The sequence below is a fragment of the Leucopleurus acutus genome (assembly GCF_964270905.1).
Source record: "Leucopleurus acutus genome assembly, chromosome: 13".
NCBI classification, from domain to species: Eukaryota; Metazoa; Chordata; class Mammalia; order Artiodactyla; family Delphinidae; genus Leucopleurus; species Leucopleurus acutus.
The window spans coordinates 44,347,122-44,365,220 of record NC_139155.1 but is presented as its reverse complement, the minus strand read 5'-3'; the positions used below and the strand labels follow the sequence as shown (position 1 = coordinate 44,365,220).

Genomic DNA, 18,099 nt, shown 5'->3' with positions numbered 1-18,099 from the left:
CGTGAGCCATGGCCGCTGGGCCTGCGCATCTGGAACCTGTGCTCCGCAATGGGAGAGGCCACAACAGTGAGAGGCCCACGTACCGCAAAAAAAAAAAAAAAAAAAAAAAATCCCATCAATATTTTTGCTGGAACTAGACAAGCTGATATAAAATGTAATAAGGAAAAATAAACAATTAAAGATAGAAACATTATGAAAAAGAAAAGCAATGAAAGGATATTAGCTTTAGCAGATACTGAAAGGTCTTATGAAGTCTCAATAATTAAAACAATGCAGTATTTGGTATATGAATAGTCGGAAAGAGAGTAGATGCATATAAATTGGAAAGGAAGAAGTAAAAGTTTCTATTTACATTTGTTACAATTGTATATAGACCATAGGGGTTGTAACTTTTTGTTAACACTCACTAGCCATTTATGAGTTTCTATTTCTCCACATTCTTGCCTACAGAGCCTGTTGTCAAACTTCTGGATGTTTGCCAAATGAGAAATGACATTTCAATGTATTTCTTTCTCTTTTTTTTGTAATACCATTTTTAAATTATTTATTTGTTTGTTTTTTTAAAGATTTTTTTTGATATAGACCATTTTTTTCTTTTTTCCTTTAACATCTTTATTAGAGTATAATTGCTTTACAACCAATGTAGTTTTAAATTCATCTTTCCTTACTATAAGTAAGGCTGAAATATTTTATGGGACATTTTTATTACTTTATGGTTTTTCAGGTCCATGTTCATGCTGGACTTCTTGATTTAGAAGAGCTCCAACCACAAGATGGAATTGTATAAGGAATGATTTCGATTTAGCAGTGGAGATCCCTGATGACCTTAGAGAGACAGAAACTTCATTAGGTGTTTAGGTAGAGGCAGCGTTCAAGTGGTTACTAAATGTGTGAGGTGAGGCAAGATGAGGAAGTTGGGAGAAGCTGATTCACAGAAGGGTGATGGAAGGGAAATGTAAGGGGTGTCCCCCAAGCCATTTTTATTTAGTAATGTTCCTACTTTTCTTTAACACGTCTATCACACATGAGGCTCACAACCACAACAAGCATCTGAGGCTAGCAGGACTTTGCACAGACATGCACATGAGCATCAGAACAGCTTAAGACCCACCAAGCCTTCCAGCCAGAATGCAGTAGGATGAGGGGGGTAGCCACAGCCACCCCACTTCTGGCCTACCCAGCTTTGAAGCTAAGGAAGGCCAAAGAACGAGGATTATTCAACTTTATTCAACTTTATTATTCAACTTTATTATTATTCCCTTATATGTGCTTTCTTCTAAAAAGGAAGTGAGAACACACGGAAAGTTGTGTGTGTCAGTATATAAGATCAGAGCTATTTATGGCCTGCGCCTTTTAGTACCCGTGCCTAATCATGCCTTTTCCTTCAAGCGCAATGTTTAAAAAGAAGTGTCAAAAAAAAAAAGGGTCAACTTTATTAAGAATCTAAGCAAAATCCGTTCCTCTTGTCATCAAAGACATATCTTACGACCGTTATTTACTCCCTTCTTGATTTCCTCAGCTGTGAACTATTACTTGCTGTGCACCCGGCCCTGTGTATGTTATTAATGTGCCCCGGTAATTTAGTTAAGAGTTTGAAGTCCCTGGAGTTCCATGGGAAAGGCATTCTAATAATAGTAACAACTACAATTTCATTAGTTAAAAACTTCAGGACTTCGTTGTAAAACGAGAGCGGTAGAGTAAGGGAAATTACACGGATATTTCCCGCCGCCAGTTGCACCCCTCCCAGAAGGAATCCTCCCTCTGTCTGTTCTCCAGGTTCGTCCCCTTGTCCTTCAGGGTTAGGGACTGGAGCCCTAACGCCTGCGGCTCAACGTGAAAGGACACTATGCGCTTTGACCTCTGTACTTGGTCTATGTAAATTTTGTCCTTCCAGGGGACTCAGGAAGCCCTGACTGGGGAACCTCTGATCCCACAGTCCCCCAGGGGCTGCTCTCCCCGTACTGGATTCCTATGCCTTGAGGTCCCCCAAAGAGACCTCGGTCTTTCCTGCCAGGGAGGGGGGCTATCCCTTCCGAATAAGGCCACCTCCTTTTTCCCTCCCAGCTTTGGGGTCTTTGCTATTGGGTTCTTTAAAGCGGGAAGGAAACTAGAGCTGGAGGGCTTGGCGGGGGATGCGGGAGCGAGGAGAATCTGTATGCCTCCGAGGCGAGAGATTGGGAAAGTCACTTCCCCGAAGTTCAAGGGGGATGAAATCTCACGTGCTGACAAACAATGGAAACCGTACCAAGGACCACCGAGGGCCGGCCCATCTACTATCTTTAGGCGCAGAGGGTGGAGACCGCCCCAGCCCCAGCTCTTCCCTCCCCCCTTCACTCACACACTAAGATCAAAAGGCGCCTAGTTCTTTCACCCAAGGACCTGCGATTTCGATCCCCAGCGGCTCCCCTCGTCTGCGGCCGGAGCTCGGCACTGAGGTCGAATGGACTGCCCCGCCCGGGGAGGTGCGCGAGGCGCAGAGGAGCAGCGCGGGGCGCGCAGCGCTCGCCGGCTTGTACCCAGAGGCCACGGTTTGGGACGGGCGTTTGCAGCCGCTCATCTGCCTGCGCTGATCACATCTACCGGAGACAACCTTCTCCTCCCCTGCGGGATCGCTGCGCCCAGCTCGCTCTCCTCTGTCTGTCCTCCCCCCTCCCCCAGCCTACGGCACTTTTTTCAGCCAGCCCCAGGCCCAAGAACCCCCGCATGGGCCGCCGCCACCACCGACCCCCGCCCCCAAAGTTTCCCCTCCCTCCCCCATGGGTCCGTGCGCCCACTCGGGACCGGGGTCCGGGCAGCCACTCACCGCGAGGGTCAGCAGGAGTTGCCAGCAAAGGGCTCCGCTCGCGGAGCCTGTGGGTCGCGCTGCCGCCATGGGAGGACTCGGAGGCAGGTCGCCGGCCGAGGCACCCGGAAGGCCGGGGTGGGAAGGCGCAGCCGGGCGAAGGGCCGCGGGCCAGGCGCAGGCTGGGCCGGCCGCGCAGGAGTGCGAGGCAGAGAACGTGGCGCGCGGAGGGAGCTGCTTTTCTTTTCGGTTTTTCTGAAGCTTCTGCGTCTCACCCCAGGAGCTTTTCCTCTGACCGAGGGTGGGGTTCCAGGCGCGTCCGAAACACACCGATCGGCCCCTCCTTGGTATTTTCTCAAGTCTTTATTTCTGGAAGAACGCCAACAGGTGGGAACTCCCTCTCGCCGCCACCCTTTTTCTGTGCTAGGTGTTTCTCACCGACGGACACCACCCATATGCCCCATCTCCCCACCGCCCCGGTATCCGCCTTGAGGATTAACAGCTGGCCCTGCCCAGCAGAAGTCCTGACTGTACAGAGACTCGGTCCCCGAGCGCGTCCTGCCGCAGGAGGGGGCAGGCTCCCGGCCCCGACTCCGCCCCGTGCGCAGCGGCCAGTTTCAGACCCGCAAAGGCCGCCTGGGAGCTGGAGAGGTCGCGTTTTGTGTCACAGCTAACTAAGGCCCGCCTATTAGAGGGTTGACCCCAGGTAGACTGTTTTATACACTCTTTGATGGAGTTAATTTACTGCAGACATCCAAGTGCAATTCAGACAGAGGTTTCATCTGTGGCACACCTTTCTTGGGGTCTTGTTTGGTTGTTGTTGGTCTTTTTTTTTTTAACAGAAATGTCCTGGCCAGTATAGCAATGATACAAGGAAATTACAATAATTAATCAATTAAAATAAGGGAATCCAGGCATCAAGGGTGAGTTACTACCGAAAATACATCTTGTAGACGTTGGTTAAATGTGGGCCTACTGATTTCATCCAAGACCTTCCTTTGTCACAGTTAAAGCCAACCACTGACCTTCTTGTAACTTACCTCCTAAATTGGACTCCTGGACGTCTGAGATTTCTCTCTTCCCTTCCCACCATAAAAACCAGAGTTCGTGGTAAGAAAAGAAAAAGAATAGGATAAAATGTATGTTTTGGTTTGAAGTATACTTAAACTAGATGAATTATAGGAGTACTTAACCTGGAAGATTAAAATATAAAAGAGGTATGCTTGCAGCTCTTCAGAAAGCAATGACAGGGCATTCTGAATCTCCTGCACCTCTTTTCAATTATAGCTTAAACCAGGGAATTCTGACCACAAAGGAGAAACTTGTCTATTCCATTTCATTTGGTTTGTCTCCACAGGGATGTGTGGAGAAAACTTGTTTGAAAAGCCAGCCGTGATACATTTCAGCTCTTGAAAACATGTACAGTCCTAATACCATTATACACAGAGCCAAAATTATTATAATATTGACCATATACTTAAATTCAAAAGTATTGTCAAACAGTACCCACGTTACATTCTATGTATTAGTCCCATGCTCTATTTTATTACTGAATGACACATAATGAGCTGTTCTGTTATCTCCATGTATATAAAATTTATCATTGAATCTTTGCTTGTAAAATAAGCCTGGGTCATCAGCATGAGACTATGGTTGACATCGTTCTGTTTCCATAATTTTTTAACCCTCATGTTTTTTCCAGCAATGCTTTCATAAACACACCTCATCCTATTAATGAAGATATCATGATCTCTAGCGTGACGCTTTCCAGAGGAAGAGAAGCAAGCTAGTTTCAGGTTTAAGAAATCTACTCAGGCTGTCATCATACCCCTTGACAATAGGACATTTCCAAACTCTTGCCTACCCCTCAACCTTTAATGCCTAAGGGTAGCTCATGTTTTTCCACATTCCAGAAAAGGGGAGAAGAGCAATTTGAAAAGAATTTGCCTTAGATATTTATTTTCATCTTTCACATTATGTAACTGATTGAGGCTACTAAGATGGTGATTTGTTTGTTTCATTATGATTCTTTAAACAAAGAAATGAATTATAAACTCTAAACAAGGGGCCCAATTAATTTAATAGATTTAAATTAGACTATATGGCTTCTGAAATAGATTCTTCTATACTACAATCTTGAAACAACAGGTATAAATTTGAAGAGACAATGAAATATGGGAAGATGAAATTTTTAAGTATGTCTTTTGGCTGTGAAGATGATCTTGCTGACTTGAACTGGTTTTCCATTCTGCTATAGTAAAGAGTGCACCGGACCAAAAGTCAGGACCAAGTTCCTTTGTGTCTTGGGCCACTCATGTAACCTTAGCGCTCAGCACGCCTGTTTGTTAAGTAAGATAATTAAAGTAATACTAGATGCTGTCTATGGCACCTTCCACATCTAAAGTTAAACTACTTAGACTCCTTGTGGCTTATTTTTGAGAAGTTGGCTGGAAATAGGTGTTCCTTTCCAAGTAGAAAGTCAGAACCAGAGTTGTCCTTAAAAAACTGAACAAACAGCAAGGCACTTGGGGCACATCTCTGCAACCTAGCTTCACAGTTTTCTAATTTCAGAAACCGGAAACTGAACATATTAATGGCAACAAAAAATACCACTTACTGATATGTACACAGGGACAGCTCTCTTTGAGCTGCGTGATTCCACTGTTGAAGCCTGGGGAGAAGGGTCCATGTGGACACGTGATCTTTAGGGTGCCTCTATCTTGGCGTGGCCAATGACACAGAATGGAACCTTAAAGCAAAGGAAACAGACCTAAGGGGGGAAAAATGAGGTTGAAGAACATTGTCTAGTTATTTTACAGGTGAAAGTGAAGAGGAAAACATCAGATAACCATAATAAAATGAGCACAATTAGACTATTTACCTCTCAGAGTTGTTACAAGATTAAATGATGCAGAATAAAACCTAGCATATTCTAAGCGCTCCATGAATGTTGGTTAATATGGGTATCCCTCTTCTGCCCACTGCTACCATACCTTTACAACCCACTCATCGCCCACCAGGCTTCATGCTCATGACAGTTCCCTAGTTCCCGTTCTTCCTCTTTGCTCAGGTACTGGTCTAGGGCTGAACCCCAGTGTTAATTCACTCACCACTCCCAAATCCTTCAGGCTCTGTCCCCCCAACACGACCCCCAGACCTCATCTGATTCAGAAGGATTAACTATGCAATACCAAAATGAGATGCCACAGCTCGCGCTGGTTTTGTACTTACTGAAAATTGGGACCAATTTGTTTTCAACATTTAACAAACATTTACTGAATGTCTACCCTGTATTCCCATAGCCCTCTTGGCATGCATTCCTAGTATTGCAGTTAACATACTGAATAGAAATTCTGTCCACTTTTTCTATTTCTCATTTTACACTGTGAGCTTCTTAGGGCAAGGACCATCAGAATTCTTATACGATGGGAGAAAAGCTTTTTAAGTGCTGCCTTGTTCGATAAATAAAATATTTATTTTTTAATGCTGCCGTATTTCTTTGAAGTTCTCTTCAAAATTGTCCTCAATAAAAGAGTGTACTAATCAAATTCAACTTCCATTACCTTTCAAAATATATTTTTGAAATAAATAAGGGGTAGAGTGTGAAATAAGCAATCAGTCCGTTCTTATCGAAGTACTTTCACTTAAAAGACCCTCAATTAAAAAACAAGCCAATGAATGAATTCTGAGGCAGTTGTGTTGAACATGACCGTGTCTGCTCTTGCCTTTAATAGAATGCCATTGACATGTGCCACTCTGGAGTGCTGTGAGCAAATATATCCTTAAAACCACAGAATTTTCAATTATTTGCTTTACTAACTAACTAGTTTGACAAGTATTTATTCAGTATCAACTATGTCTCAGGCACTTTCTCAGCCCTGGGAATGCTGTGGTGAGCAAAACAGAAAGGGCATGTGCTGGAAGGAAACGCCTAAGGAAGTACAATTGGGCTGAACAAGTACTCTCCACCTGCTATTCACCTCATGCGGACTCTTTTGTGAAAGAAAAGACTAATCTCAAGTTAAGTGCAAAATGTTATATAAAGAGTGTTCTATAAGGATGAAAAATCACCAACTAAAATTCATGTGTTAAATTCTGAAACGGACCTAGGGACAGGAAACTCACTGTTTCGTGAGATCACTTCACTTAGAACATATTTGCTCTTGGCTTCTTTGACAGTCGTGTCTCCTGTTTTTCCTGCTTTCTTCTTCCCTTGCTGGCTGGGTCTGTGCATTCTCCTCGCCTGGATTCCTCTGCTCGACCTGACTTCTAAATATTGCCACACACAGACACGTTTGCACTTTTTCAGATCTGTACTCGAGAGGCTCCTATCATGGGTGTTTTGTATATGCTCTTCCCTTACCTGGAACTTTCTTCTTTCTCTGGCCTGGCCCATCCAATAAATAGCAACTTTTATTTTCTCTCCCACCAGGTCAAATCCCTCTCTGATCAGGTCAAATCTTCCTCATTAAAAAACTGCCTGGGGCTTCCTTGGTGGTGCAGTGGTTGAGAGTCCGCCTGCCAATGCAGGGGACACGGGTTCGTGTCCCGGTCCGGGAAGATCCCACATGCTGCGGAGCGGCTGGGCCCGTGAGCCATGGCCGCTGAGCCTGCACGTCCGGAGCCTGTGCTCCACAACGGGAGAGGCCACAACAGTGAGAGGCCCGCGTACTGCAAAAAAACAAACAAAAAACCAACTCCCTGTTCTTTAGAGCACTTGTCACAATTACAATGTTAAATTTGAGTAATTATTTGATTAATATTTGTTTTTCACCAAAGACCATACATTTTCATGACTGCACTTGACCTTTTTTGGTTCTCCCTGTATCCCTGGCACTAACCAGCATGAATCCTGGCACATTGTAGATGCCTAATAAATAATTGTTGAATGAGTGAGTAAATGAATAAATGAATGAATGACTCCTGGGAGGTTTTTTTGGTAAGTAATTCTTTGTTTTTCTAATTTTAATGTTTATTGGCCTACTAAAATGATGTCTTGAGTCAAATTTAGCAGGGTGAGTGTTCCTAATCTGGTCTCAAACATAATGGACATGTATTAGTATATTTGTTAAAATGTGAGCTGGGCCTACCAAGAATTTCTAGTATGGTTTTTGCACAAGAACAGACAAATAGGCTAAAGAGTTTTAAAATTCAGAAAGAGACCAGTGCAGAAATAGGAACTTAATATATGATAAAAGTGTGGACAGCACACACCACTGAAAAAAGAAGAAATTATTTAGTGGTGTCGTTAGGAAAACTGATTCTTTATTAGAGAAAAACAGAACCGATTCCCTACTTACCATCATGTACAGAGTGGACTCCAGATGGGATAAACTTCCTGTGGTGACAAAGATATAAGTTAATGGAAGACAATATAGAACATCTATATGACCCGGGGTAGAGAAAGATTTTTAAAATAACGCCCAAAAAGCATATACCATAAAGAAAATTTTAAAAGATACATTTGATTACATTAAAATTCAGGCTTTCTATTCAACAAAGGACACCATGAATAAAGATAATAGGTGATAGATTGCGAGAATACATTAGTTATGACTAAAACAGACAAGGGAATAATATCTAGAATGTGCAAAGAATTCTTACACATGACAGGAACCACGATAGAAAAAAATGGGCAAAGGGTGTGACCAGGCATTTTACAATAAAGGAATCCCAAAGCCTACAACGCATATTTTAAGAAACCAGAGAAGTGCATTTTAAAATCATAAAATATCCTTTACACCTGTTGGACTGACAAAAATTAGGAAGCTGATGCTTCCTTGTCAAAGTGACTCCCTGATTAAATCTAACTCTCTACCCTCCCAACTGCTACTCAAACCTCCCAAACACCTTCCTTTATCCTTAGTTTCCTTTACTGACTTAGCTTTCAATTTCACATACAAAATAGCTTTCAATTTCACATACAAAATATCAAGGAATACTACAAGCTTCCCCACACCTACCCACCTGTCTGCATCTGTGCCATATATATTATATATGGGCTTTTCTTCTATACTGTAGAAGAACTGCCTCTGTTCATGGCTAAGGTCAGCTTGTACACTTGGGCATTAATTCCCATCTCCTCCCACCTCCTTGAGAACATTGCTCTAGCAATTCTGTTCCTTCTCTCCTATGTCATCATTTAATCCATCTCTATCTTCCCCAAGTGTATATAAACAAAACAAATTCCTAATTACAACATTGATTTTTAATTACAGGCATGGAAATGTAATTGCAGTTCATAGAGACAATTCTATGTAACTCACTCCAAAGAAAATAGTAGCAAGGAAAATAATAGTAATAGTAGTTTATTTAAATGTAGGTAATTTTTTCATCTATTCGATTTTGGGAAGCCAGCTAAAAAATATAGATATAGAGATAGATAGATAGATAGATGATAGATACATAGAGCTATAGATCTATATAGATATCTTGATGAGGATTAAAATGTGGTTACCAGGGGGTCTGGGAGGTAGGGAAATAGGGAAATCTGGTCAAAGGGTGCAAGTCTTCTTAAGTATATGAGTTGACGGATGTGTCAATTAACTTAATTCTAATAATCATGTCATAAAATATACAGATATTAAATCATCACATTGTACACTTTATGCACACCAGTTTTGTCAATAATACCTCAATAAAACTGAAAACAGAAACAAATCCAGTCATTCCCCAAACATTTACCTGGCCAGCTACCACGTTAGTGTTCTTAGCCTACGCCAGCCCCAGGTCCAGTCCCAGCAGAGTGGGCTTTCTAGGAAACACAGTCCAAAATAAAGAAAACCTGTTCAAGTACTTCAAACCTTTTCCAGTGTTGAGGCTCAGGGCAGGCCATCCCCAAATATGCCACCATGGCGTAGTGATTATTTTGAGTTAAAGTTATTGAAGAAATGGCCAATGCGAGAGGGACACGCTAACCCTCCTTTCTGTCTCCCTGAAAGCAGGAAATAAATCTCCTGTGAAAGGTGCCCTCCTGCATCTGGAGGTAGAAGGACACCCCTATCTCCAGAGACAGGGAATTCGGGCTGAGATCCTGTATAAACCAACCTTGCTACTTCTTTAATTTACCACCCCAAGCCCAAATTCTGTTTAGATTCTTTACTCATTAAGCACCCAAAACCGAAGTTTCTTTGTCCTGTCAATTCCTTACAAATTTATTGTTTCTTTGCCTAAAAAGTATAAAAGCTGCCTGCTTTGGCCACTGCTTAGGTCCATTTCTATGACACTTCTGTGCATACAAATTAAAATATGTTTCTCTTTCTCCTGTTAATCTGTCATGTGTCAATTTTTTTTTTTTTTTTTTTGGCGGTACACGGGCCTCTCACTGTTGTGGCCTCTCCCATTGTGGAGCACAGGCTCCGGACGCGCAGGCTCAGCGGCCATGGCTCACGGGCCCAGCCACTCCGCGGCATGTGGGATCCTCCCGGACCGGGGCACGAACCCGCGTCCCCTGCATTGGCAGGCGGACTCTCAACCACTGCGCCACCAGGGAAGCCCCATGTGTCAATTTTGTTATTAGTCTGGCACAAGAACTCAAGAGGGTGAAGTGGAAATTGCCTTCTCCCTGATGCTAGCCTTTTCAGGGGGTATTCTTAATACCTAGTAACCTTCTTAAAAATGCTTTCGTCCCATGGCTAACATTCTGAGTGCCCTTTATACAGTTTGCTGCTGTTTCCCGAAAATTTAAAGGTACCTTTTTCCTACTTCTCACTTTCTACTCCTCAACAGCAACAACCACCGCCACATAAATAAAATAAACCTTCACATCACATCAGTCTCCAGCTTCATTGCTGTGTTTAATCCCTCATCTCTCATCTGGACCACCTTCACTGGTTTTCCAGCTCTACAACCCCTCCAATCCAACCTCCCTAAGAGTGGTTTTAAATTTGTGTTGTTTGGAACTTTAGTAGATCTTGTTTTTTGCTTGTTTCGTTTTGCTTTTGGTTGGTTGTTTTGGCTTTGTTTGGCCTGGGAAGCCTTACTTCCACTCCATCTAGAATGTCTTCTGCTTTGCTCAGGGAGCCTTCCCTACTTCCCCATGGAGGGGAAGCACTTTGAGTCTTCTGCAGCTTTCATATCTGCCTCTGTAATTGGTTATCTGACCAAAGTGTTGTAATTATTTCATTTATAAATCTGTCTCCTCTGGAGTGCATTAACCTTCTATTCTTTATATACTCAAATAATTGCAGAATTCTGGGCTTGATTTATGTTTGGACAAAGAGTGTACAGTATTGTTAGTAACAAAGGTAGGAACAGCAAGAAAGCGCTAGTTTGCGCAGGAGTTAAATAATTTGCTTTTGAAGGTACTGAGTTTGAGATTTCTGTGAGCCATCAGGCTGGAATAATTAGTAAGCAATATGGATGTGGAATTCAAAAGAGACATCCAATCTGAAGACGCAAACTTGATCATTATCAGGTTATGAATAGTTAGGGCAACTCCAAATGAAAGCCATCTATCTGTTTCACCCATTGATTCTGCTGTGGAGAGAATGGCTCTAATGTGAGGAAGACTGTGTGTCTTCCACCTTCCCACAGAAATGTACCAGCTGAAGATTGAAATTTACATTGTAGAAGGATGTATGTAAAATATTTAACACAGATTCATAGGAAGTATTTTTTCTTTTAGGATTGATAAGCTAAAAACACTTTCCATTGTAGTATGGACCTGAGAAGGCCATTTCAGGAGAAATGTTCAGGGGGTAATCACTGGTCAGCCTTACCTTTAAATCCTTGCCCTATGAAAACCTAGCAGTCTGATCTTGTTTAAGTCACCTAACCTCTCCCAGCCTCAGTTTTCTTTCTGGGAAAAGGAATAATAAACACCTAAACTTGGAAGTATGTTATTAATATTTTCAATGAGATAACATTTGTGATAGTATCCTGTAATGCTTGCACATAGTAGGTGCTCAGTAAATGTCTTCAACAAGCATTTACTGAGTTTCCTCCATGTTCCAGACACTGTTTTAAGCACAAAGATCTCTGCCCTCATGGAGCTTACACTCAGATGTGGGGAGGGGAGAGAAAACAATGAACATAATGAAGAAACAAATTATATTGTACACCAAATGGCAACATAATCCATTTTATATAGAAAATTCATGTAGTGTAAGTAGTCATAGCCTTTAACACCTGCAGGGCCCAGGAAAGTAATCAAAATAAATAAGTTAGGTTGGTTGAAAAGAGCAGCTCTTTTTATTATTCTGCTTTTGTGAAGATAAGAGCACAAAAAATACATCTCTTTTCCTTCCTACATCTACCTTCAGAAAACAATAGTACAAGTGTCATGATATATGGCAATTGACAGCCTTCTTATCTGAGACATAAATGGCAAGCCTCCTAGGGCTCTGGCACTGGCAGAGACCCTGGGAAAGTCACTTGTCACTTCCAAGCAATTGGTGGTCTTTGGGAATATGGACTCCATGTTGCCAGACCCGCCAATTTTTCAAGCAAAGTCACAAATTTGCATTTGGGGTGAAATATCCTGATTTTTAATATAGCCGTTTATTTATAATTTTTTCAACTGTAAAATCTTCTCCTCTCCTCCCCCCAAACCCCCCAAAATTTGCAGACCACATATGGTTTAAGGAAGTAATCAGGTTTAAATCTCTGAAAAAAACTGAGGTTTTATTTATGTCACTTTTAAAATAAGCTTTAGCTCTGCAGTATTTTGTAAAACTTGGCATGTGAAAGAGTGTGAGCCACTCAAACTACTACATAGTCCACTAACTATTTTTTTTTATTGGAGTGTAGTTGCTTTAGAATGTTGTGTTAGTTTCTGCTGTACAGTGAAGTGAATCAGCTATATGTACACATATATCTCTTCCCTCTTAGACCTCCCTTCCACCCCCATCCCACCCATCTATGTCATCACAGAGCACTGAGCTGACTCCCTGTGCGATACAGCAGGTTCCCACTGGCTATTTATTTTACACATGGTAGTGTATATATGTCAATCCTAATCTCCCAATTCATCCTACCCTCCCCTTCTACCCACCCCCCCACCCCCCCGTCCACATGTCTGTTCTCTATGTCTGCGTCTCTATTCCTGCCCTGCAAATCATTATATAAGGAATAAATATTTTGCTAAGAATCTTACTGACCTGGGGCAGGAAACACTGGTTAAGAATAAGAAACAATATTTCTCCTGCATATTTGCCCCCAGATTACCTCCTATCATTATTAAACGTCTTCCTTAGTTACAGTGCCCTGATTTTGTTCAGCTGATAAACCACATTTCTCACTCTCTCTTGCAGCAGGAAAATAAATTGTATTTGCTTTTATTTACCTATATATTAATTAACTGAAAAATGAGATCATGCCTCAAGCTATTAGAATGCAACCAAACATTGAATCCCTCAGACTTAAGGGAACACATCCATTTGATCACACAATTTATAGGGACAGAGACTGAAGCAGTGGAAATAGTATGCTAAATCTTAAAAGGTGTGTTTTAAAATTAGGGAAGATGTTTTCACTGAAGTTTTTAATTTAATGCATCAATTAAATACTAAATGTCATGTATATATATATATATACTATTGACACACACAAAACAAACAAACAAACAAAAACTCTTGTCAAGCACAGGTGTAAGGGAGAGCACAGTGATGACTGAAACATAATCGCTGCATTGAAGAACGTCAGTTTGGCTTATAAAACCAACAAACAAAATCCTTTTTATAGTTGACGGGATTGAAGTAAATGAGCTTCAATGACTTGTTAAAGATCATACAACAGGTTAATAGTAAAGTCCAGACTGCCTCACTCCTAGACCCATGCCTTCTGACAAAGTCAGGCTTCTGACTTCAGGGAGAACAGAAAAGAGTATTTTCAAGTGAAGAAAAGGTACACCTTTTTGACTTCCATTAAATAATTAATACTTCATTTTGCCTTGAGACTGTTTAGAGGACACAGAAGTATCTTCAAGAACAACCATTTTTGAAATCTTAACCAAAAAAAAAAATGAGTTCCCAAGGCAGATTAAGTTGATTGAATCATGACTTAAGTAAAACAATTATTTCCATCCAGTCTCTGTTCTCTCCCTATATCAGATTAGACTAGCTACATTTAACAGAAAATCTAAAATTTCATTGCTTAAACACAGAAAGGTTTAGTCACTCAAGTGGACAGGTCCAGAGGCAGGAAGACCAGGGCAGGTTTGGAGGCTCCACAAAGTCACAAGTGATTTAGGCTCCTTCTATCTTGATGCTCCACCATTCTCAACAAATGGCTCATGGTTTCCAATCTGAAGCATCATAATATGGCTGCTTGAGCACCAGCCATCACATCTGTGTTCTAGAAGTCATGAAATTCAATTGAGGGATCCAAAAAACAAAATAAAACAAAATAAAAACAAACAAAAAAACCTAAAAACATCTTCCAGCTGAATCAGCTCCTTTAAAACACCTACTCAGAAATTTCATACACAGCAATTCACTTGCTTCTCGTTGACCACAATCTAGGACACATCACACTTAGTTCAAGGGATTGGGAAATACTGGTCTCCTAGTGAGGCCCATAGCCATTCTGAATGAAATCAAGGTCCATCTCTAAGAAATAGTTAGGTTAGGGGATAGTTGGTAAACAACCAGAAGTCTCTGTCACGACTGTCACAAAATATCAAGGGACATGTGTTTGTCAGTGGCAAGTGTCCCCTTGATATTTAACTTCAAGTGTATTTAATATTAAAATATCAATACCAAATTCATATTTGATTTTAATAATTATTTGTTATCTATTTAATATTAATGACACATAAATATTAGATTAAAATATTAAGATTAAAATAACTCTGAAAATTTGTCTTCATTTCCTTCTGCCTGATTTCCCAGTCTGAAATGAAAAGAAATAATCGTGACAGAATATGGTTACTCAGTAAAACACAACTGGTTCTGACAGCTTCCTAGCCACACCTATGATATTCAAAGTCAGCTACACCCAGAAAAATAAAAGCTTAAAAACATACATGGCGATGAACTGGCTCAGTAAGAAAAGAATACATCAAGTCATCTATTTGCCAAAATGATCTCAGGATACTGCGAGTGCGTTGCTTAAACTATCCAGGTTATTCAAGTTGGTTTTTAAACATAATTTAGTAAATTTGTTGGATAGACCCTGACCAAAAATAATGTCAAAATGTGATTTTTTTTTCCTCAGTTATGGGTTGGCAAAATATATTCACTAAGTAAAGTGGCAGTGAGTATGCCATGTACCTAAATTTGGTTACCCTATGTGCCACTGTATACCCTCCAATATATGCAACCATAGGGTACAAAGTATGCAGAGAGTCAGTTACAGTTATTCAGGTACAGAAGAACACAGAGTAGGGTGGGAGATTCTGCTGTGTGGGTGGACAGAAGAGATGAGGCCTTGAATTGGGGTCACCAGGTGAGCCGGGACAAATTTCCTTACCATTTGGCAGCCGTAGACCTGCTGCCTGAGACTACCAGTGTACTCACTCTAATTGGCTAATTGTGTTGTTCATCTATTAGTTTTTGCACGTTCTAACCAAGGGATCATCTATACAGTGCTTGTCAAATTTCATGTACAAAGGGATCTCCTGGGACAGCTTGTTGAAGTGCAGATTCTGATTCACTAGGTCTGGGGTGGGGCCTGAATCCACTTTCTTCACCTGCTGTCAGGTGTTATGAACAGCACTGAGTAGCAAAGACCTAGTACAGAGGTGAACTTGTACACTGGGAACACCTGCAAGGCCTCTCCCACAGAGTTTTTTATTCAGTGGGTCTGAGAAAAGACCCAAGAATTAGCCTTTCTGGCACATTCCCAGGTGATGCTGATGCTTCTGGTCCAGGAATCACACTTCAAGAACCACTGATTTAGAATTTCATTATGGATCTCAAAGAGGTGAGAAATATGGTGGATGTAGAATAGTAACCTAGCTCTCTTACAGAACGCCTACTATGGACGAAAGGTCTTTGTGAAGTTGGATTTTAAATTTTATGTAAATGAACCATATAAATGTCATCCACTCTTAATTCCTAAGCTTTCTACATATTTTAAGAGAGACAAAGTCAAAATAAGAAAATTCTTTCATTTCCACTTTGGATTAGAGGGTTCCTTTTAGTTTTTCTTGAACTATACGTGGCAGAAAATAATTCTATGTGAATTTTTGGTATGAATTCTAGGTAAAAATTCAGGTATCTCAAAGGAAGACTTGAAATTTCCTTTTAATAATAATTCCATGTTATAGCATTTAATGGTCCCTAAACATGGACAAATAAAAACACTCCACAATTACAGGTATTCATTGTTGCACTCTGACAACTAAATTTTTAAAAATTTGAAATCTTATGTATCTCAGACCAAATATGGAGGAAGGTCACACTTATTTTTAATTGTTTTTTTCTCTAAAATTAGTAAATAAACAACGTCTAACTCCGTAGATTGATTTTATAAAGGACATTTTATTCCTATCAATCAAAAAACTTTAAGTAAAGATTTTAAAATAATTTGATCTATCCACATGAAATGCATATAATAAATATACTTTGCACATAACATTTCTTACACAATTATTCTATCTATATATTTGAAAGTGGTTATTATTTTATTGGTAATGGTAAGGATTTGAGATGAAGTGTGGTTTTTATTTTTTATGCAACACTATCCTTTCAAAGAGTTTTTTAAAACTATGCTCGCTTAAATTTACTGGGCCTACAAAGTATACAAGGATCTATCCATTTTTTTTTTTTTAAATTTTTATTGGCGTGTAGTTGCTTTATCCATTCTTAGTAATGCTTTCTCCTGCTATACGTAGTACTCTTTTCTTTAACCTAATTATGTAGAAAGACAAAGGCAGTTTCTGGTCAAATGCAATGTTCCTTCACATTTATTAGAAAAGCAGATAAAAGAGACCAGAAACATGTAGCAATATACATAATTTGTTTCATTGCCCTAATCTAATTGAGGATTTTCAACTAGTACAGGACTTTTATAACTAATGCACACCAAAATGGAGTTAGCTTTTCCTCTATGATAATAAAAATCCTCAACTCTAGAACATCTATTGTGAACATTTTCCAAATAACATAGCATATTCCAGTTTCTACGAGTAAACATATGCATAGATATCAAATTTTACAAAATAGGGCTTTCCTGGTGGTGCAGTGGTTGAGAGTCTGCCTGCCGATGCAGGGGACACGGGTTCGTGCCCCGGTCCGGGAAGATCCCACATGCCGCGGAGCAGCTAGGCTAGGCCCGTGAGCCATGGTCGCTGAGCCTGCGTGTCCGGAGCCTGTGCTCCGCAACGGGAGAGGCCACAACAGTGAGAGGCCCGCGAAACGCAAAAAGAAAAAAAAAAAAAAATTTTACAAAATATTTTTAATAAACCTAGGAGGAATTAAAAGCTCAGCAAAGTTAAGGAAGTATTTAACAAAGCTCATTTATAACAATTATATCAATTTTCATCTGTCTTGATGTTTCCACGGAATTTTTTCACATGAAATAGTTTGAGATCTTGATCAAGATAGGAAAGTTTAACTGTACATTTTCCCTAGCTATAGATTTAATTCTTGAAAACAATTCAGAATGATTAACTTACTGACAATTAATTAACAATTAACTTACATGAAATAATCCATCAAATACAATGTTCTATTAGCAAACTAAATTTGTAAACAGTTCAGCAGAGTTTCATAAATTTCATCAATCATACAATTAACATTTAATTTTGAGTGTAAATAAAGAATGACTTTGAATTTCCTAAATAAACCCAAAGGCATCATAGTTCCTCTGTGAGATAAATTTTAACGATATTTTGAAAAAATTTTGAAATAGTCGAAACTGCTTAATACAAATTCATATTTGTATTCATATTCACTTTCTAATAATTTTTTTTTTTTTTTTTTTTTTTTGCGGTACGCGGGCCTCTCACTGCTGTGGCCTCTCCTGCTGCGGAGCACAGGCTCCAAACGTGCAGGCTCAGCAGCCATGGCTCACGGGCCCAGTCGCTCCGCGGGATGTGGGATCCTCCCGGACCGGGACACGAACCCACGTACCCTGCATCGGCAGGCAGACTCTCAACCACTGCGCCACCAGGGAAGCCCTTCTAATAATTTTGATTATAGTTTTAGAGTGTCTTCTCTTGCTGATTGAGAAATCAGCCTTTGACCTTTAATTGTATTTTATGTTCAGATACAAATTTTCTCTTTCATTCTTAAATTTAAGAAATATGAAGACATAAAGAAACATGTAAGTTAATGTTTGACTAGTGAGTTTTAATTGCTTAGCAAACATACTGCATCTACATTCGAGAATATAACTTAACACATTATTATTATATATTTCCAAAATTTTAA

The 18,099-nt window shown here is 40.3% G+C and overlaps 1 protein-coding gene across 3 annotated transcripts in view; it reads right to left on the bottom strand.

The window, feature by feature from the left end:
- The window catches only part of DSC2 (desmocollin 2), a 32,454-nt gene extending 29,133 nt beyond the window's left edge, over window positions 1-3,321 (bottom strand). For 2 of the 3 annotated variants that reach the window (XM_082853643.1, XM_082853644.1), the window contains exon 1: window positions 2,804-3,321. In XM_082853643.1, the coding sequence (XP_082709769.1) occupies window positions 2,804-2,872 (69 nt within the window). In that variant the 5' untranslated portion in view covers window positions 2,873-3,321. The remainder of the gene's footprint in view (window positions 1-2,803) is intronic. The other variant, XM_082853642.1, reaches the window with a different exon arrangement.
- Window positions 3,322-18,099: the final 14,778 nt, after the last annotated feature.